At 42.8% G+C, this 21967-nt stretch overlaps 1 protein-coding gene across 3 annotated transcripts in view; it reads left to right on the forward strand.

Annotated features, from left to right (window-relative positions):
* Window positions 1-21967, forward strand: part of ATP10A (ATPase phospholipid transporting 10A (putative)) — a 147959-nt gene that overhangs the window by 45412 nt on the left and 80580 nt on the right. For all 3 annotated transcript variants that reach the window (XM_056555901.1, XM_056555902.1, XM_056555903.1), the window contains exon 2: window positions 967-1171. In XM_056555901.1, the coding sequence (XP_056411876.1) occupies window positions 967-1171 (205 nt within the window). The remainder of the gene's footprint in view (window positions 1-966; window positions 1172-21967) is intronic.

The following is a 21967-nucleotide window of genomic DNA, read 5'->3' on the forward strand; positions in this document are numbered from 1 at the left end:
TGCTCAGCTCCTCTATAAAATGATTGGACTGCAACTTTTAAGGGGTTTTCCAGGAATCAAAAAAACAGGTAATTTCTTTGAAAGACCACTCCCTGTCTGTCTCCAGGCTGGATGTGGTTCTGCAGCTCAGTTCCATTGAAGTGAATGGAGCCAAGTTGTAATACCACACCCAAATTGGAGACCGACAGGGTTTGGTCTTTGTAAGATGTTTGGTCTGTTTGTTTAATCCTGGATAACCCTTTTTAAGCTTTTTCCTTTAAAAACCATACTGAAGCTTCCTTCCTGTTTTTTGAAAAGCTATGACATGTCCTGTCTGAGGTGTTGAAAAAATAAGCAAATATTTATGTACTGAAAAGAATTGTGCAACTGCAGGAATATTCCATTTAGAAATTTAAGTACTTACTAGCTTTTGCTGTATGGTACTATAGTGAAATAGCCAGGGAAGCTATTACATTGGCTGTTTTCAGACGTTATTTGCACGTTGTCAAATTTCTATCGGTGTTATCCTCCGTCCTATTAGGTTTCCATTGATATATATATTTTTTTCTTCTGATGTTCCTTTATTTTGGTCACTAGAGAAGTGGATACTAGCAGAAGGGATTCATTGCCTTTTATAATTCATTATGCTTTCCATTTCTAAAATTTTTAAATAAAAGCTTGGTGCTTGTGTGAACGCTACCACATCTTTTTGTTCATACATTTTTTTTTTCCAGTTATCAGAATGTATTTTTCTTATGTGGAACCACGGTTCTGAGCTCTGTAAAAAATTTGATCAATTATGCTTCTTTCCAGATTCTTCTGACTAGCTTACAAAAAGCCTAAAAGGAGCCCTTATTTCAGTATTGGTTAATGTTTCACTTCTTTTTTTTATTTTTTATTAAAGATATAGCGATATATAATAGATATAGGTGTGTGTGTGTGTGTTATGACTTTAAAAATTTTCCCTTTGTACAATTGCTTCCTTAGGAATGAGAGGAAATATGTGGAAAGATTCTGGAAAGAAGTGCAAGTTGGTGACTTTATACAGCTGCGCTGCAATGAGATCATCCCTGCTGACATACTGCTACTCTCATCCAGTGATCCAGATGGGCTCTGTCACATAGAAACTGCTAATCTGGATGGAGAAACCAACCTCAAACAGAGACAAGTAGTAAAGCAATTTTCAGAGCTGGTAAGAAAAACAAATTATTCCTTGTACAATAAACACTGGGCATTTGGGTTAAATCTCTTGTGTAATTTAAAACAACTTTTGACATATTGTCCAGACATGTCAAAACTTGAGATTGCACCAGATCATACTCCTAATATCCGCTGCAATTGTGAGTTATAAGCTAAGGAAGTGCACATCAGAACACTACCAGCCGATCCAAATGTTTTCGCAGCATAAAGTTATGCAGAGAAAAGGTTACTGATCTGAGTTACCGATTTTTCGCTTTCACTTTAGATGCTGTGATACCGCATGTACAGGGTTAATGACTGGCAGCAACAGATCCGTCGCTGCCTGTCATTAGCAGCGAGTGTCTAGCTACTGATAGCAGCCGACACTCACTGTTCAGAACAGTGAGTGTCGGCTGTTGTGTATGTATATTATGTGCTGTTTTTTTTTTTTTCTGTTCTGTTGAACACTTTTTTACAACATCCCTTAGTTCGCACTTACTAATATTACACTCTAAGTACATTTTGGTGGCTCTAGCTTTTGCAAAAATAAAGCCAGAAATACATAGTCAGTATTTCTATGTTACAGTTGAAAAAAAAGTCACTTTTTTTTTGTCCTCCCGAAAAATCTGAATATTGCCTAGTACTCCCTATGCTGGCTTGATCGTGTCCCCTATAATAATGATGGTTATTTAGCAATATACACCGGTATACTTAGTTACCTGTGCTCTTACACGGTTACTGATTTTCCCAAGGTGAGTTTTCTGTTTTAGGATATTTTTCTTTTATAAAAATTGTTAGCCGTCATTTTGTGTGTTTGTTTCCATTCCCAGTTTCATGTATCTACCATTTAATATTGTTAGTGTACATTTCTGTTGGCATACATTGTAGTGATAGTAGATTAGAAATGGAAAATGCAGGGCTGGGAATCAGTCGCCTGCTGATTTTTGGGAGTAGCTACTGATGTCTGCTTTGTTACTCGAAACATAATTCGGCTGTGCACAGCAGGTGTTAGTAACTGGGAACAATAACGCCAATACAGTTTACTGCAGGAGAGCACGTTTCAGGAACTTCACCTAGATACAGTGGAGCAAAAAAGTATTTAGTCAGCCATCCATTGTGCAAGTTCTCCCATTTAAAAAGATGAGTGGCATGTATTTTTCATCATAGGTATACCTCAACTATGATAGACATAATGAGAAAAGAAATCCATAAAATCACATTGTCGGATTTTTAAAGAATTTTATTTGCAAATTATGGTGGAAAATAAGTATTTGGTCACCTACAAACAAGCAATATTTCTGTCTCTCAGACCTGTAACTCCTTCTTTAAAGGGGTATTCCAGTTTGTTTTTTTGACTATGCTACAGGGGCTGTAGAGTTTGTGTAGTTCATAATATAGTGTCTGTACCTGTGTTATGGTTTCTAACAATTCTTCTGTGATTTTCACCCCAATATTTATTTTTAACAGCATACAAAATGACTGTCTCAGATTTCTCCCAAGTTCCAATGCGACCGAGACCTGACCTCACTAGTCAGGTGATCAGAGGGAGCCTGCCTGCTTCAATGGGTGGAGTGATTGTTTGGTGGGAGAGAGATCAATCTGCAACTAATGCAACAGCTGTAGGCACCCTGATTGAAAACCACAGGTCTTTTGAATGGATGCAGTTCATTTGTTTCAATGGGTGGGGTGGCTGATGTGTGGGAGGGAGGAAAATGGAATTATGGGATTTGTAGGCAAAAAAGAAAAACTCAGACAGGAAATAACAGTTCACAAAAAGCTAGCCACAGCGTTATGGTAATCTCACAACATAGCCATTTAGCCCCAAGACAAGTGCAGGTCCTTCCTAAGCATGTCCATTACTGTCTGCCAGGTACGTAGTAAAATCGCCTTATGGTGGATAACCCAACCCACAACCTCAAACAGTCACACTCCAAACTCTACTATGGCCACTGTGTCAAAGGACACCAGAAACAAAATTGTAGACCTGCACCAGGCTGGGAAGACTGAATCTGCAATAGGCAAGCAGCTTGGTGTGAAGAAATCAACAATTAGAAATTAGAAAATGGAAGACATACAAGACAACTGATAATTTCCCTTGATCCACACAAGATCTTACCCCGTGGTATCAAAATGATCACAGGAATGGTGAGCAAAAATCCCAGTACCACATGGGGGGGGGACCTAGTGAATGACCTGCAGAGAGCTGAGACCAAAGTAACAAAGGTTACCATCAGTAACACATTACGCCGCCATGGACTCAAATCATGCAATGCCAGACATGTCCCCCTGCTTAAGCCAGTACATGTCCGGCCCATCTGATGTTTGCTAGAGAGCATTTGGATGATCCAAAAGAGTATTGGGAGAATGTCTTATTGTCAGATGAAACAAAAGTAGAACTTTTTGGTAAAAACTCAACTCGTCATGTAAATCCAAAGAACACCATACCTATTGTGAAGCATAGGGGTGGAAATATCATGCTTTGGGGCTGTTTTTCTGCTAAGGGATCAGGACGACTGATCCGTGTAAAGGAAAGAATGAATGGTGCCATGTATCGTGAGATTTTGCGTGAAAACCTCCTTCCATCAGCAAGGGCATTGAAGATGAAACGTGGCTGGCTCTTTAAGCATGACCATGACCCCAAACACACCGCCCAGGCGGAGTGGCTTCGTTATAAGTATATCAAGCTCCTGGAGTGGCCTAGCCAGTCTCCATATCTCAACCCCATAGAAAACCTTTTGGAGGGAGTTAAAAGTCTGTGCTGCCCAGCGACAGCCGCAAAACATCACTGCTCTAGAGGAGATCTGCTTGGAGGAAATGGCCAAAATACCAGCAACAGTGTGTGAAAACTTTGTGAAGACTTACAGAAAACCTTTGACCTCTGTCATTGCCAACAAAGGGTATATAACAATGTATTGAGATGAACTTTTGTTATTGACCAAATACTTATTTTCCAGCCCAGTGCAATTGCGGAGGGGCGATCCACTGTGGAGGTAGCCAGAGGGCTTACCTCTTCATCTGATGGCTGACCCCTTGGATCTGCATTTGATTAAGACATCCTTGAGTAGGCTCAACCAAATGAACACAAAGTTTAAAGGGGTACTCCGGTGCTTACACATCTTATCCCCTATCCAAAGAATAGGGGATAAGATGCCTGATCGCGGTAGTCCCGCAGCTGGGGATGCCCGGGATCATGCATGGGGCACCCCGTTTGCAATCAGTCCCCGTGCATGATCCCGGGCGTCCCCAGCGGCGGGACTCCCGCAATCAGGCATCTTATCCCCTATCCTTTGCATAGGGGATAAGATGTGTAAGCACTGGAGTACCCCTTTAATAGAAATGCATTGATCTTTATGAGAAATCTAATGATTCCTCCTAATAAAATGTATTTAAAAAAAAGTTTGTTTAAAAAAAAAAAAAAAACTAACTTAAAGTTCAGATCACCCCCCCCCCCCCCTTTTCCATGTAAAAAATATGTAAACATAAAAATAAACATTTGGTATTGGCGCATGCATAATTGTCAGAACTGTTAAAAAAATTATTTTATATCCCGTACGGTCAGTGGTGTTAACGTAAAAAATACCAAATCACAGAATAGTTTTGTTTTATAACATCATATCCCAGAAAAATAAAGTAAAAAGTATTCAAAAAGTCCGATCAATATCAAAATGGTACCGGTACAAGCAGCAGATTACAGCCCAAAAAATTTAAATGTTATATGGGAATTTTTTTTATTTATTAACAAGTTAAAAATAAATTAGTAAAACATGACGGAAGCTAAACAAATTAGGCATTGATGTAATCAGGCTGACCTAAAGTATCAAAATAACATGTAAGTTTGACCAAAAGGTGGCTGGCAAAGAAAGAAAAACCCCCACCAAATTAGCTGTTTAATTTATTTTTTTCAATTTCTTTTTTATATTTTCTTTGTTTCAGAGCATAAGTTGTGAAAAAATCAAAGGTGTCATTACAAAGTACAATTGGTACAGCAAAAAACAAGCACTCATATGGGTCTGTAGATGGAAAAATAACAGTTATGGCTATCATAGGGTGTATTAGATGGTGAGGTGGTTAAATCACTCAGGGGGCAGGCTGCAGCTCGGAGACAAGATTTAGCCACCGCTCCTGAGACAGCGTTTTCTCAGGGGGAAGAGGGGAGCCAGGAATCTGGAAACAGCACTGCACTGAAAATGAAAAAACTATGCAACTTCCTGTCAGGGGTGATTCACACAAAAGCATGTATTCTTTCTGCGGATGACGGAATCTGGTTTTCCGTGGCAGAAACATCCGCTGAAATTCCACCCTGTGCACAGTGCAGCAGAATTCCATTGAAATTAATGGGACTCTGCTGCACGAACATTGACTCGTATGAACATACCCTAATAGGCACAGCAGTTTACAGTGAAGTGAGACACCTAGTGCTCAAGATGTTAGTCTACCTTGACAAACCAGAATGCACAATGTAAGCACTGTTTTATGTCCTTATTTGCAGCCTCAAATTAAGGCTTTTTTTTTTTTTAGATAATAAAAAAATATATATATATACATTTTTTTTTTTTATTATTATTGAATAAATTGCCCTTTTTAAATAACTGGTTGCCTTTTTAAATGTTTTATAATTTTTTTTAAATAAAAGGCTCATGAGTACTAATGGCAGGAAAAAAAATAAATAAAAAATTTCAACCACTTTTTTAAAATTATATACACACAGACAGTGACCCCCCCCCCCCCCCCCTGACCTACGATGGCCCCGACATACGATCATTCCAACACACGATGGCCTCTCAGAAGCCATCGCATGTTGAAGGCAGCATCAACATACAATGCTTTTGTATGTCGGGGCCATCGCATAAACGGCTATCCGGCAGCGCAGACTGCTTCAGCTGCCACCGGATAGCCGTTTACGGTGCCCCGTGTGGTCCGCTGACGATCACTTACCTGTCCTCGGGGCTCCGGAGCGTCCTCTTCGGGATCCCCTGCATCGTCGACGCTCTCCATCGTCGTCATCACGTCGCTGCGCACGCCGTCCCGACATCCAATAGGAGCGGCACACATAACGACGTGATGGCGGCGATGGAGAGCGAGGATGCCGGGGAAGCAGAGGCCTTGCCGGAGCATCGGGGACACCCTGGGGACGCGGCGACAGCGATGGAAGGCGACATCCAAGGAAACAGTGACGGTCCGGAGCGGCGGGGACATGTGAGTATAACCTCCAATATCAGTGGTCTTGGCTGTCCGTTGGCTGTCCGGGCATGCTGGGTGTTGTAGTTTTGCAACATCTGAGGTCCCCAGGTTGTAGACCACTGTCCTATACTTTACATTGCATGGATCCCTCAACATACGATGGTTTCAACAAGCGATGGTCCATTTGGAATGGATTATAATCGTATGTTGAGGGACCACTGTGTATGTATAGGTGTGTGTATGTGTATATATATTGTGTGTGTGTGTATATGTATGTATGTGTGTGTATGTATATATATATATATATATATATATATATATATATATATATATATATATATAATATGATTATATAATATATATAGCAAAATTCCAATGGGAAGCAAAACAACGACACTCCAGCAGTTTCGAGAAGAAAAGTTTCCTTGTACCTGTGGTCGAGGTTGGAGCCGGCTGAGCACCCGCATTGATATACTATAGCTTGAAGCCTTGTCACGGTGCTCCTTCATCATTTTATTATCTAATATTTATATAGCAACAGAAGAATGCAGCAGCACACTGCCAGCACAAGGATATAGGTGAAACATGAATATGCAGTTAAAACATGGAGAGCTATACAGCTATGGTGTAATAGATGCAAATGTGAAACTATGAAATAGTGAGGCACTTAGCTAGCAAATTTGTCTCCGCCGGCGGTCAAATAGCTTTTGTGTGTGTGTGTATATATAAATAAATAAATAAATTGTTGAAATTTTTTTTTCTGCCATTAGTACTCTTTTGAGCCTTTTATAAAAAATACAAAAAAAAAAAAAGCAAAGTTATTTAACCTCTTCAGGACGCAGGGCGTATGGATACGCCCTGCATTCCGAGTCCTTAAGGACCGAGGGCGTATCCATACGCCCGTGGGAAATCCGGTCCCCATCGCTAGCCGGTTGGGGACCGGAGCCGGATGCCTGCTGAAATCATTCCTGGCACACCCTGGCACCCTGAATCCCCCCCACCCCCCCCCCCCACCCCCCATGTCGGCGATCGTAGAAAATCGTATGTCAATTCAGACATGCGATTTTCTCCAATTCCGGGCTGATCGGGTCTCTGGTGACCCGGAAAATAGGGCTGATCGGAGTTGTCAGCAACACCCCCGATCAGCCTAAAGGATTGGAGTGAGATCGCAAAGCTGCGATCTACTCCTATCCCCTGCCATTACTCAGAACGGAGTTCTGACCAATGGCAGCGCAGGACAGGGGGTTGCCATGGCAACCCCCCGTTCTGCCCGACCCTGGATCTCGAGGGGCTCTGGGAAGAAGATGGAGGCCGTACCTGCAGGAGAAGATGCCTGGGGACCTGGGATCTTCGCTGGAGCCTGCAGGATCCTGATCAGGTAGGGAATCGACAGTGGGGGCGGGGGGGGGGATTGAAAGTGAAAGTAAATCGATCTTTACTGTGGCAACCACTAGGGGGGCAAAACTGCAACTCCCAGCATGCCCAGAGAGCCAAAGGCTGTCTGGCCATGCTGGGAGTTGTAGTTTTGCAACATCTGGAGGGTCACAGTTTGGAGACCACTGTTACAGTGGTGCACAAACAGTAGCCCTCCAGATGTTGCCAAACTACAACTCTCAGCATGCCTCGACTGCCCAGGCATGCTGGGAGTTGTAGTTCTGTAACATCTGTCCCTTCAGATTTAGCAATTTTCATGACATTTTTGAAAATTGCTGCTCTACTTTGAAGCCCTCTAATTTTTTCAAAAAGCAAAAGTATGTCCATTTTATGATGCCAACATAAAGTGGACATATTGTATTTGTGAAGAAAAATAAAATTTATTTGGAATATCCATATTCTTTACAAGCAGAGAGCTTCAAAGTTTGAAAAATGCAAAATTTTCATGACATTTTGGGATTTTTCACCAAAAAAGGATGCAATTAACGCCGAAAATTTACCACCAAAATAAAGTAGAATATGTCGCGAAAAAACTATCTCAGAATCAGAATATTCGGTAAAAGCGTTTTTGCGTTATTCATTTGTAAAGTGACGGTGGTCAGAATTGCGAAAAAGGGCTCAGTCCTTAAGGTGGAAAAGGGCTGCGTCCTTAAGGGGTTAAAAAGGCCAATTATTTTTTCACGTGGGTGTTTGAAGAAGTTCCTAGTAGTGTTAACAAGATAAACAGGTTCCCTTTGTCTATTATTACCCTGTGTTGTAAGACTAGATACCCTTCAGTATAACCAATATACACTGCTAAAAAAAATAAAGGGAACACTAAGATAACACATCCTAGATCTGAATGAATGAACGAACTAATAGTGTGAAATATTTTCATCTTTACATAGTTGAATGTGCTGACAACAAAATCACACACCAATTATCAATGGAAATTATCAATGCAAATTTATCACCCGATTGAGGTCTGGATATGGAGTCACACTCAAAATCAAAGTGGAAAACCACACTACAGGCTGATCCAACTTTGATGTAATGTCCTTTAAAACATATCAAAATGAGTCACAGTAGTGTGTGTGGCCTAAACTGGCCCATATGACCTCCCTACAACACCTGGGCATGCTCCTGATGAGGTGGCAGATGGTCCCCTGAGGAATGTCCTCCCAGACCTGGACTAAATCATCCGAGACATGATGTCCCAGATGTGCTCAATCCGGTTCAGGTCTGGGGAATGGGTGGGCCAGTCCATAGCATCAATGCCTTCCTCTTGCAGGAACTGCTGACGCACTCCAGCCACATGAGGTCTAACATTGTCTTGCATTAGTAGGAGCCTAGGGCCAACTGCACCAGCATATGGTCTCACAAGGGGTCTGAGGATCTCATCTTGGTACCTAATGGTAGTCAGGCTACCTCTGGAAAGCACTTGGAGGGCTGTGTAGCCTCCCCAAAAAATGCCACCCCACACCATTACTGACCCACCGCCAATCTGGTCATGCTGGAGGATGTTGCAGGCAGCAGAACGTTCTCCACGGCATCTCCAGACTCTGTCACATGTACTCAATGTCAACCTGCTTTCATCTGTGAGGAGCACAGGGCGCCAGTGGCGAATTTGCCAATCTTGGTGTACTCTGGCAAATGCCAAACATCCTGTAGAGTGTTGGGCTGTAAGCACAACCCCCACCTGTGGACGTCGGGCCCTCATGCCACCCTCATGGAGTCTGTTTCTGACAGTTTGAGTGGACACATGCACATTTGTGGCCTGCTGAAGGTCATTTTGCAGGGCTCTGGCAGTGCTTCACCGCTCCTCCTTGCACAAAGGCGGAGGTAGTGGTCCTACTGCTGGGTTGTTGCCCTCCTCCAGCCTACGCCACGTCTCCGGAGGTACTGGCCTGTCTCCTGGTAGCGCCTCCATGCTCTGGACACTACGCTGACAGACACTGCAAATCTTCTTATCACAGCTCGCACTGATGTGCCATCCTGGATGAGCTGCACTACCGGAACCTCTTGTGTGGGTTGTAGACTCCGTCTCATGCTACCAATAGAGTGAAAGCACCCAAAAGTGACCAAAACATCAGCCAGGAAGCATAGGAACTGAGAAGTAGTCTGTAGTCACCACCTGTAGAACCACTCCTTTATTGGGGTGTCTTGCTAATTGCCTAAAATTTCCACCTATTGTCTGTTCCATTTGCACAACAGCATGTGAAATTGATTGTCAATCAGTGTTGTTCCTGAGTGGACAGTGTGATTTCACAGAAGTGTGATTGACTTGGAGTTACATTGTGTTGTTTGTGTTCCCTCTCTGATGACACCTGTCTCGGGAAACGCCCAGTTTAGAAGCAAATCCCTATAGCAAACCTCTTCTAAACTGAGCGTTTCCCGAGACAGGTGTCATCAGAGGGCACTTAGACAGAAAAGAACAACCTTAACTTCAGAAGCTCATAAGTACTGAAAGGATTAAGATTTTTTAATAGAAGTAATTTACAAATCTGTTTAACTTTCTGGAGCCAGTTGATAGATATATAAAAAAAAAAAAAAAAAATCCTGGATAACCCCTTTAAGGCCGTGTGACTTAAATAAATAAATTTATTGCATGTAAGCAAAATAAAATGAAAAAATACATACATAAGCAAGCTTTTCTAAATGTCATCCTATATCCTTATTTCTTGCTGGTAGTGCTGCTAAATAATCCCAGAAAGAACAAGTGGGAACAGAGCATTTCAGGTTTTCTGGTGATCCACCTAGCTACATTCCAGACGATTGGAGTTTACTGAACTATTAAACAGGACCTGCATTGTGAGCAAGACCTCAATGCCTTTTCTGTATTGCAAGTGTTTTGCTACCGCACCCATTACTGCATATGGAATGTTTTGCTCATATCTAGTCTTTAGCCTGTGTGCAGACTGAATGTGTACCCTTTATGCACTGCATTGATGATCAGGTCTGACAGTTCACTCCTTCTAGTACAGTGTTTCCCATCCAGGGTGCCTCCAGCTGTTGCAAAACTTCAACTCCTAGCATGCCCGGACAGCCGAAGGCTGTCCCGGCATGCTGGGAGTTGTAGTTTTGCAACAGCTGGAGGCACCCTGGTTGGGAAACACTGTCCTAGCATATACGTTATCTAAATATAGTTCTTTCTGCTGCAAGCGCTTTACACCTGAATGTATTTTATGCTGCAGAAATGAGCTGTATTATACCCGCTATATATTTTTAGAATGTGGTCAGGTTTATTTATCATTTCTGAATGTTATTGAATTTGTCTCTCTTTTCTATTTTAATCCGGAAAGTCAGATGCCTTCTGGTGCACAGGAAAAATAATATGTACTCAAGGGAATGTTGAACCTCCCCTTCTAATTTACTCAGTCTCCTTTTTTATAAAGTCTAAAAACAGCCCTAGAATACCTTCACTAAAGAGGAAACGTGATGTGAGGATGTGTAGAGGTCTTGTAGAATTCGCATTTCCTTTTGTCTCTTAATTTGGGGCTCACTCCCTTCCTTGCAGTTCCTGATACAATAGTAATCCCATGGTATGGAATATCTGCTGGTACTCGTCTCATCTAGTCGTGGCAAATTTCTTTTTAATCTAGGTTTTTTTTTTGTTTAACAGACAGCACGATTTTTCGTTTTTTGCCTGTACCTCATTGTCTTTTTGCTTTGTATTAATTTTTCTTACATAATGTAACCAAAAATCCGCAATTCTGATGTTTTTGTAATTTTTTTTATACATTTTTTTTACGTTTTCACAATCGCGCAGTTTCATTCTTTTTTTTATTTTTATGTTGATGGTTTGGACATTTTTGCAGGTGACAATAACAAATGTTTCTCCTTTTTTATTTGGAAAATGAGAAAAGGGGAGGTGATTATTAATTTATTTGTATAAGCTCAGCAAGACTTCAGTATAAGAGATGACTACCATTACAGAGTGATTATAATCTACAAGTAACTAAATCACAGTTCTATCTGGTTCACTGTTCCTAGGAAAGCTGAATAACAACCCACATGGCTGTCATTATATATGTCATTCAGCTTTCCCAAACTCCTTAATGGCTGATCAGCTTCTTTGCCATTCAGTAGTCTGAGAAAGCTTTATGACACTTAGGGTGACAGCCATTTTGTTTGTCATTCAGCTTTACCAGACTTCTAAATGGCAGATCTACTTCTGCCATTCAGGAGTCCTAGAATGCCAGATGGCAAACAATATGGCTGTCACCCATGAGTGTCAGCCAGCTTTCTCAGACTGCTGAATGGCGAAGAAGCTGATCAGCCATTCAAGAGTTTGGGAAAGCTGAATGAAACACATTGGCCCTCATTTACTATTGTAAACCGACTTGTTTTGTCTAGTATTTTTGGCACATCTTTGTCTGCGCCATGTCGCAGACATCGTGCGCCAGTCTGCGACACGATGCAACATTTTTTCCCGACTGACCCGATGTGGCGTAACCCGACATTTCTGAGCTTTCCCACGTATTTATAAAGGTTTCCAACCCGAATTTGTTGAATTGTTGTGGATTTTTTCCCGACAACTCAGAGGAGTTGGAAACCAAAACCAACAAAACCCAGTGCGACAAACAGGATGCGACATAATAATGAATATCAGGGGAAAAAAGCTATCGGGTAAGAAAGCAAGATAGACTTACAACCCGATTTTCTAAGTAAATGAGGGCCATTATGACAGCCATATTGATTGTAATCCAGCTTTTCCAGACTCCTAAATAGCGGAGAAGCCATTCAGTAACGCAGAACTATAAACTTGGTAGAAGGCAATAGCCTGTTATCATGAGGACCAAGATGGCGGCAGTGGCTTCACTGTAGAGCCGCCGTGCTGTACTGACCTGAGATTTTAATCCATTCGCGTCCTATGTGTTGTCCTCCTGCCTCTGTCTTCCTGAATGCTCTGTTCACAATGCTCCAGCATCTCCTTACACTTATCCAGGTGTGAGAAAGTGAAGACACTGTGGGTGTAACATGGGTGCTCAGCGGAAAGATCTGGATTGGTCAGCGTCAGAATGTGGCAAATTTCAGTTAAAGGGGCATTCCTGGATTATTTTTTTTTGACTATTCTACAGGGGCTGTAAAGTTAGTGTAGTTCATAATATAGTGTCTGTACCTGTGTGTGACGGTTTTCTCACAATTCTTCTGTGATTTTCACTCCAATATTTTTAACAGCATACAAAATGACTTTTGTCTGTTCCCAGGTTGCAATGCGGCCGAGACCTAACTCACTAGTCAGCTGATGACAGGGAGCCTGTCTGCTTCAATGGGTGGAGTGATCACTTGGTGGGACAGAGATCAATCTGCAACTAATGCGACAGCTGTAGGCATCCTGATTGAAAACCACAGGTCTTTTGAATGGATGCAGCTCATTTATGTTCAGAAGAATCAAACAGGAAATACCAGTTCACAAAAAGCTAGACACAGTGTTATGGTGATCTCACAACATAGCCATTTAGCCCCAAGACAAGCGCAGACCCTTCCTAAGCATGTCCATTACTGTCTGCCAGGTACGTACTAAAATCACCTTATGGTGGATAACACCTGTAAGGATTCCTCCTTGGGGATTAGCTCTGAGATCATCCGGGACTACGCCAAAGGATGCGTTTCTTCTCAATAAACCAGTAAACAAACGTTTATAATGCAAATCTGGCACCTTGCCAGATTTATTAGACAGGTTGCAGGGAAAGAAATAAACAAAAAGCAGGAACAAAACAAAATCCTAGACCGTCTGGTCACTGACTAAACAGATCAGCTTGTCCTGACTAACAACCGCTGAGCTTCCCTCAGCCGGTTAAACATATGTCCCCTGCAACCTTCTACTCACAATTCATGTCACTCTTTGAGCCACTCATAGCGCCACTCATAGCTCGGGCTGTGTACTCCTCAGCAGACTCTGTCTCTCCCCTCCAGCCCACTTGTCTCCTTGGAAGAGCCCAGATTAGACTGACTCTCCATCTTATATACACACCTCCCTTCCCTCCTGCCTCATTAATTAAGAAGCAGGTGAGATTCTCCAGAGTTAGCCAAGGAAATACTCTTTCATTGCCACCTTGTCACATATCCCCCGCCCCCCCTTTGCTCAGACCACCGGGAAGGAGCACATGTATTTGAAAGGCAGAAACCATCTGCCTTTCCTTTCTCTGGGACAACTTTTGTCCCACAGTCTCTGAAGTCCTTGACTTCTTTCTTCCGGACTTTTACCAGCCACCAATTGCAAGTCTCTCGGTCACACCTCTCCAGTACCAGGTTCTTCACCCTGGTGTGGGCAGGGTTCTTGAAATAAATGACCGAGAGGACCGATGCTTCAAACCTTTGTCTTCTTCTGGCTTGCCGGACCTCTGCCTCTGCTTTAGAAAATCTTTCGGCCTCAGTGGCTTCACCAACCACTGTCTTGTTCTCTGTAGCTTCAGAGGACCTCCGACACGGGTCCATCTCAGTTTCAACTTTAGAGGACTCCCCACCTGGTTTCACCTAACTCTTGACTTCAGTGGATTTCTCACATGGTTTCACCTCATCCCTTCCAGCTTTCTCTTCAGGGGCACCAGCTTCCTCAGGTTTGGCTTCAGAGTCTTTGGCTCCTTCAGATTCTTGTGTAGAATCAGCTTCTACTACTGTTTGGCTCTTCTCTAACTCATTGATAGATTTTCCACTCTCACCAATCTGTTCAGAGAGATCTGAGATCTCCTGTTGCAAATTCTTGTTTTCATGTTGCAGAGTCTCAACTTGTTCCAGGGCCTCCTCATACTGCTCACGGGGCAAGTCATGGTCATGACGAGTAGATTGAAGAGCATGTGCAAGGGCATTCTTCGCCTTGACTTCCTCCTCAGGTTGTCTCTTAGCTTTAGAGACACTCTCCAGATTGCTGGCAAAAGCATCAACTTCCATCTTCATTTCCTTCTTCTCTTTTTCAATTTTTTCCATGGCTACCAGCCTAGTCTTGTGATCACTCTGCAGAGCCTGATATGCACCATGTAGAAGACTCACTTCTTCTTCCTGGAATGACATCCGCTTGGCCAGACTCTCCACTTCACTCTCCTTGCTGGTCACAAGACCCTGGGAGCGGGACAGTTCATCCTGCAAAGCCACAAACTCACTTCTGTGGTGCTCCATGACTTTTTCCAGCTGAAGCCTCGCTTCTTGCTCTTAAAGTCAGCAAGCGATTTGTCCCTCTCCTCTGTCAAGCGATGTACCTCTTTTTCTTTCTCTGTCAACTTCACAGAAACCATCTGCAGGGATTCTTCCAGATTCTGGATCTGCTCCAGTTTTTTCCCAAGGCCAGCTCTTCTTTTCCGAGACCTTTTACCGACAGCAGTCTCCTCACTCTCGCTGTTAGACCTTGAGACATCCTCTGGTCCTCTGTCAGACACTCAACCCAGCTCTTCTCCATCTCTAGATGAAGTCTCCCCCTTTTTCTGGGTTGCGGCCACTTGTGCCTTGTTATTATCATCATCAACAACAGGTGCCACCGACACCTGGCACTCTTCATCTCCCACCATGTTGGCAACTCTGGAGACTCTTGCTAAACACTCCCGTCGGACTGGCAATGCCTTGGCGGTAATGCTCGTTGCCCCTAGCAACAACTTCAATGGATCTTGGCACCAGCAAGTCAGGGTGATTCCCGAACAGTTCCTCTGAACTGTGTCTCGGTTCCTTGGCAGACTTTTCTTTTGTCTTGTCACAGTCTCTCCACGGCCTGGCAAAAACGACTAGGGCTCCTGGGTCTGCAACAATATCTGGTCCAGTGGTTCAACCTTCCTGGTTACAACCACTCTCTGGTCCAGACGCCACATCTCCTTCACTTAGGACTCTGTCTGTGACTGTAAGCTCAGCCCCCAGCTCCACCGGTACTCTTTTCCGGAGTTTTGGTTTTTCCACAGCCATCTCTGTAGCTTCTTTTCCAGTCACCTCTTTAACTTGACTCACGGACTGTTCTTCAGCTCCCCTAGTGGTCTGGCACACTCCCACCTGAGATATACCTAGGGTCTGCTGACACTCCCCGTCCTCAGCCTCTGTGGAGTTACTGTCCCCTGCTATGTGGTGTAAATCAAGTGTTGTGAGCCTATCAGGTGTTCCTGCTCTAGTCACCTGACTATCTTCCCACAACTGCTGAAAAAATGGAAAATCCTTCCCAGTACTACTTCATACTTTAAGGTAGGCTCAATTGCAACCTTATGACTTATGGTACCATAGGGAGTAGAAATACACACATTAACTGTTTTATGACCGCAGATACCGGCTTGTATAGACATTACAGCAGGGTCTGGCTTTCTGCCGCTGGTCTTTACCAAACTTATTACACATTTTGGATCTACCAAAACCATCATCTTTTTACCTTCTATTTCCAGCTCACACAGGTTTTCTTTTGTCCTTCGAGAGATGGCAACAGTACTCTTTACATCAGAACACATTAACATAAGTGTTTCAAGAAAAACATTATCAGCATGCATGGGTTCCCAATATACAGCACCATTTACACAGTCCAGTAGAGACTCCCCAGTCCTCACTACTTCCGAAACCTTTGTGTGTGAACTCTCAGGTGCACTCTCAGCATCCCACAGCTGCCAGAAATACGGAAAGTCTCTGCCCAGTACAATTTCCACTGTAAGCTCCGCACATACCTCAATCATATGGCTCACTGCCCCAAAGCATGTATCAAAGGTAATTTGAACAGTCTTACCGGGCTCCGGGCGGGACTTCACAAATGGAATTATTTCTGGCATAATCCGAGATTCAGTCTGGCAACAATCCAAGTCCAATCACAGTGGGATTCCGCCCACCAACAACTCACGGGACCTCGGCTTCATCCTGGCGACCACCGGTTGTGGCCCACGTCGGTTGCTCCCAGCAATGGCCTTTCGAGGTTGTCCCATTTTCTTGGGAAAAAAAAAAAATCTCGATCCGTTGCCCCTAGCAACGCTCCTCCACAGACACCAAACTGTGTTTGAACTCCTCTGCTGGGCTCCTCCGACTTGCAATCTTGCAGGGGGTTGCTCCTAGCAACAGCTCCTCTCCAACTCGCTTGTTGGTTGCCCTTGGCAACGGCGTGCCCGCATCCTCCACCAAAATGTAAGGATTCCTCCTTGGGGATTAGCTTTGGGATCGTCCGGGACTACGCCACAGGATGCGTTTCTTCTCAATAAACCAGCAAACAAACGTTTATAATGCAAATCTGGCACCTTGCCAGATTTATTAGACAGGTTGCAGGGAAAGAAATAAACAAAAAGCAGGAACAAAACAAAATCCAAGACTGTCTGGTCACTGACTAAACAGGTCAGCTTGTCCTGACTAACAACCGCTGAGCTTCCCTCAGCCGGTTAAACATATGTCCCCTGCAACCTTCTACTCACAATTCATGTCACTCTTTGAGCCACTCATAGCTCGGGCTGTGTACTCCTCAGCAGGCTCTCTCCCCCCTACAGCCCACTTGCTGTCTCTTAGGAAGAGCCCAGATTAGACTGACTCTCCATCTTATATACACACCTCCCTTCCCTATTGCCTCATTAATTAAGAAGCAGGTGAGATTCTCCAGGGTTAGCCAAGGAAATACACTCTTTCCTTGCCACCTTGTCACACCCCTTTAAGGAAAGCAGAGGAGCGGGTGGCTGACACCCTGATACTGGGCTTACGAGATCGCATGTGCCAGTACCAAATGGTCACATTAGCATTTTATGGGTTGGCTATACTAATAATAGTCTGTAGAACTGTGTCTCATTCCTAAATTAAAGGGGTAGTCCTGTCTTATAAATTTTAGCTTGTCACTGTTATGTATGATATGCACTTTATGAGCAGTAGAGGTCCCAAAAGTCAGAATCCCAATAGTCGTATGCTGTCATTTTAAAGTTTCAGAATAACCCTTTAATCTTACAGCCTTTTATTATGGTACTATTAGTCATGCATGTCACAAGCACTGTGCAGAACGTTCTTTACTATGTTACCTGTCCGCATGCGCCCATGTCATATTGTATCATCCAGTCCTTGTGTGGGGCATTCACACTACATTTTGTCAATACGAGAACTGGATCTAGCTGGGAGGTGGGAAAACCATGCGCTGCCAGATCCAGCCCTCATCTCATTCACGTTAATGAGCCAACCAGCTCATTTTTGCCACGTATCCAGTTTTTGACCGGACCTAAAACCGTGGTATACTACAGTTTTAGGTCCAGTCACAGAACCGGATACTGGGCAAAAATGAGTTGATCGGAGTCACTATCTGACTCTGGTCGGCTTATAAAAGTGAATGAGAACCTGCGCGGGTCCCGGCAGCCATAGGCTGCAAACGTAATGTGAATGTATCACAAGTTTCTTCCTTTTTTAAACCTTGTACTGAAGAGAGAGCATAAAAATTGTGAATATTTTTATTGAGCAGATCTTTTGTTTTTATACTGCCTGACTCCCTGGGAAGGGAAAGAAAAGCTATTTTAAAACTAACAAACAAAAACTTTGATGAAATTGGAGCCATACAGAGGCACATTTACTTGTATGGATGGCACATTACAGCGCACAACCTCAGCTCCTATGGGTAATATACAGTGCAGATAGTAATGGAGTGGCCAGAACTCACTGCAGCCCCATAGAGAACTTATGGGCAAACCTGAAAAAAGCATGTGCAAGGATGCCTTCAAAACCACTCAGTTAAACCAAACTTACCAGGAAGAATGAGAGCAGATTCCAGCCACTTATTGTGGGAAGCATGAGTGTGTCTGAAGGTGCATGAACTCTTGTCTCTTTAACTGTAGTGACAGCTATTCCCTGTCCTTTCATAAAGTACCCCTACTACAATCGAGAGGATTGTGTTTTCTCTAATCTTGACATTGTCAATGTTGTTCTCGGTGTCCTCTTTGTAGTGCACCACAGTTTGGGGTCCTCAGAGAATATGGGGGCATGTCCCTTCCCTCAGCAGTTCACATGTAATCCAGTTCTGGACATGTAATCCTCCTCACCTCTGCCTCCTGACATCCAGTAGTTGTCGTCAGCATCGCTGTGTCAGAACCAGGTACCGTAAGAGTCCATCCCCTCTCTTTTTTTTATGTCACCGACACAGTATAAGGCATATAAGGATGGGTGCCTATTGATCAATAAGAAAAGGACAATTAACCCCCCGCAAACACTCACTTTGTGTTTTTTTCATCTTTGTCTCCCTGCTGCTACAGACAGCATTCATCAGTTTACAAGAAGTATGACACCTAGTGGTCAAGAAGTTGGTCTACCCCTGAAAACCAAAAAGCCCAATGAACACTCAGGTTTTTTTGTCCTTATTTGCAGCCTCAAATGAAGTGTTTTTATTTTTTTTTTTTTATGTAAAAAAGGGGATGACAATGTCGACTACTCATTTTCACATGGGTGATGTGGGTTTGGAGAACTTCCTATTAGTGTCAACTAAATCATTTCAGTCAAATATCAACTTGATAAACAGGTTCCCTTTCTCGATTATTACCCTATGTTGTAAGACTAGTTACCCTTCACTATAACCAATATACAATAACCAGAAATCAGGTTTTTACAAGGCACATTTTATTACCGCCATGCACTGATGTAGCCAATAGCCTTCTCATTCTAAAATGCCACTGAGAGATCATTTTAGGTGTTTTGTCATGGGGTATGTTCACACTGAGGAATTGGAGAGGAATTTCCACGAGTAAGGCTACTTTCACACTATGGTTCATAAATCCGTTATAAAACATCCGTTATATTCAATTCTATACTGATTTAACGGATGTTATATAATGGATGAATGAAACGATTATAACGGATGAATAGATTTCTAACGTCCGTAAATTAAACGGATAAATGTTTATCCATTATTATCCGTTAATACCTTTATTATTAACGTCCGTTATATTCACCTTTGTTTGACCTCTCCCTACCTGCACACCTTGCAACAGCTGAAGCTCCTCCTCCTACCTGAAGGGGAGGGTATAAAAGGATGCCACAATGATCCTGCCGCAGTCTGCATTTCAGCATTGAGAGGGAGAGTACTATCGGTTGCTTTGCTTGCAATCAGACTATTGGGGGGGGGGGGTTTGTGCACTACTCAGCCTCCTGGAAGGGGTGGGTGCAGGAGGGTGCACCACTCTGCCTCCTCGGGGGGGGGGGGGGTGCAGTAGGGTGCACTGCTCTGGTTCTTGGGCTGTTAATAGAGCGCTGTTGAAGGGCTATCAGGCGGATGGCGGCGGATGAATACGGATACCCAGAACAGACTCCTACTGCTGCCTCCTGCTGTCTGACCAGGAAGTAGAGGGTGTGTGACAGGGGGTGTGAGCACTACTCAACTTTCCCATGTGACTTCAGGAGTGTGAAGTCTCTACTGAGCATGCTCAGTAGCACTAACGGCCATAGGCTTCAATGTTAATAATTAACGGACGTTCAATGATCCGTTAATTATAAACGGAAAAAAAATACTGCATGTCCGTTCTATTCTTCTGTTATAACTTACGGATGTTAGTTTAATGGAACAAAAAAGGTACGAACGGAAGATTAAAAAATCCCATAGACTTTAATGGGATTTATTAACGGAAGTTTAAGGATCCCTTATAAAAGATTTTATAACGGAATTTCATAACGGATCTTTAAACGGAAGAACTTTAGGGTGTGTGAAAGCAGCCTAATTCTGCTCGCTTTTTCCTCTCAAATTCATTCAGCAGTGAAAATCCCCATAGAGTTATACAGAATTTCTGCCCCTCAGTTCACACTGAGGAATTTCCTCAAGCAGAATTGTGACGAGGAAGCCTGTTCCGCTTGAAGAAAGAAAATGTTCTTTCTTTCAGGCGGAATCGGCGTCTTACTCCCATAGAGATCAATGTTAATAATTTTTTTTTTTTGTCAGAATCATTTCCGCGTGCAATTGGCGCGGAATTTCAGCATGAAAAAAAAGGATTATATATATAATACATTATACTCTTCTCCTCCGCTTGAAATGTTCATTTCCGCGCAAATTCCGCACAAAATCTCTGTGAGTTCTTGTGGAAAAGTAACAATATTTTGAGGCAGAAGATTTCTGCTTGATTTCCGCCCCCAATTCCTCAGTGTGAACATACCCATAATGTCCAAATCTTATCAAAGCGAATATAATAAATGATTAATGCATTAACATAGGATTTATAAAGAATCACTTGTTGTGATCAAATAATAGGAATTAAATCTGGATTACCAGAAATGTTAATGTTACGGGGCAAAATACTGTGAAAAGGAGTGACACCACTGCTTGGCACAGATGTTTAGCGTTACTTTGTTCCATGGGAAAGTCTTTGCTGAATAAATCCCAGGACACAGGTTTAGTGTACTACGAGCCATATCAGCATTTTGTGTTCTACAAGTTAGTAGAATGAGCAGTTACTCAGAGGATCAGATAAACTCCTGCAATGTGGAAACGCTAGTATGACTTTGCGAACGTCAGCAGCTAGTAAAAATATAGCCTCTATTTTTCATGTAGTTATGCCTGTATAATGTGTGACACAGATTGTATTGTATATACTGTATTATAATGATGGTAATTGAAAAGTTGCATCTCATTTCATTATTGTAATATGCACACAAATATCTTGAGGTAAAGTAACCCCTCTGAACATGAAGGCCAATAGCTAGATGATCAGTGGGAGTCTGCTGGGACCCCCACGGATCGTGATTATGGGACCTTTCATCTCTCCTAGTGAATGAAGCAGCAGTCCATATACTCTGACACACCTCTTTCCATGAAATATCCTCCTCGTGTAGTGGATTCATATGTACTAATATAAATACTTATGCAAAAATGTCTATTTTTTCCTAAACTGCATTGTTTATCCTCGCTGAACTGTTTCCTCCTCCTCCACCTGAAATGCTCCTTCCCCCTCCCATCGAGAATCAAAGATGGTGCTGGAATATAGCAGAGATAAGAAATGTTTCTCACCTAGAAAAGTACGCAGAAGGAGATTTAACCAATAAAGTGCTTTTTACACCCAATTCACACAACCCCTTTTTGCAGATGTCACGATCATCTATATAAACCTTGTACTGTCTTCCTGGTTTAACCCCTTAAATGGGCACTGCCATGAAAAAAAAAATTTGATATGTTGTAGTACTTAAGTACTACAACATATCTCTAATATACTTTAATTAAAAAAAGTGATTTTAAACCAGTTTAAAATCACTTTTAAATTCGACCACTAGGGGTCGCCCTCCTAGTGGCCGAATGCATTCGGCAGTGACGTCACTACAGAATTTCGACTCA

The sequence above is a fragment of the Hyla sarda genome, chromosome 2, assembly GCF_029499605.1.
Source record: "Hyla sarda isolate aHylSar1 chromosome 2, aHylSar1.hap1, whole genome shotgun sequence".
Taxonomy (NCBI): domain Eukaryota; kingdom Metazoa; phylum Chordata; class Amphibia; order Anura; family Hylidae; genus Hyla; species Hyla sarda.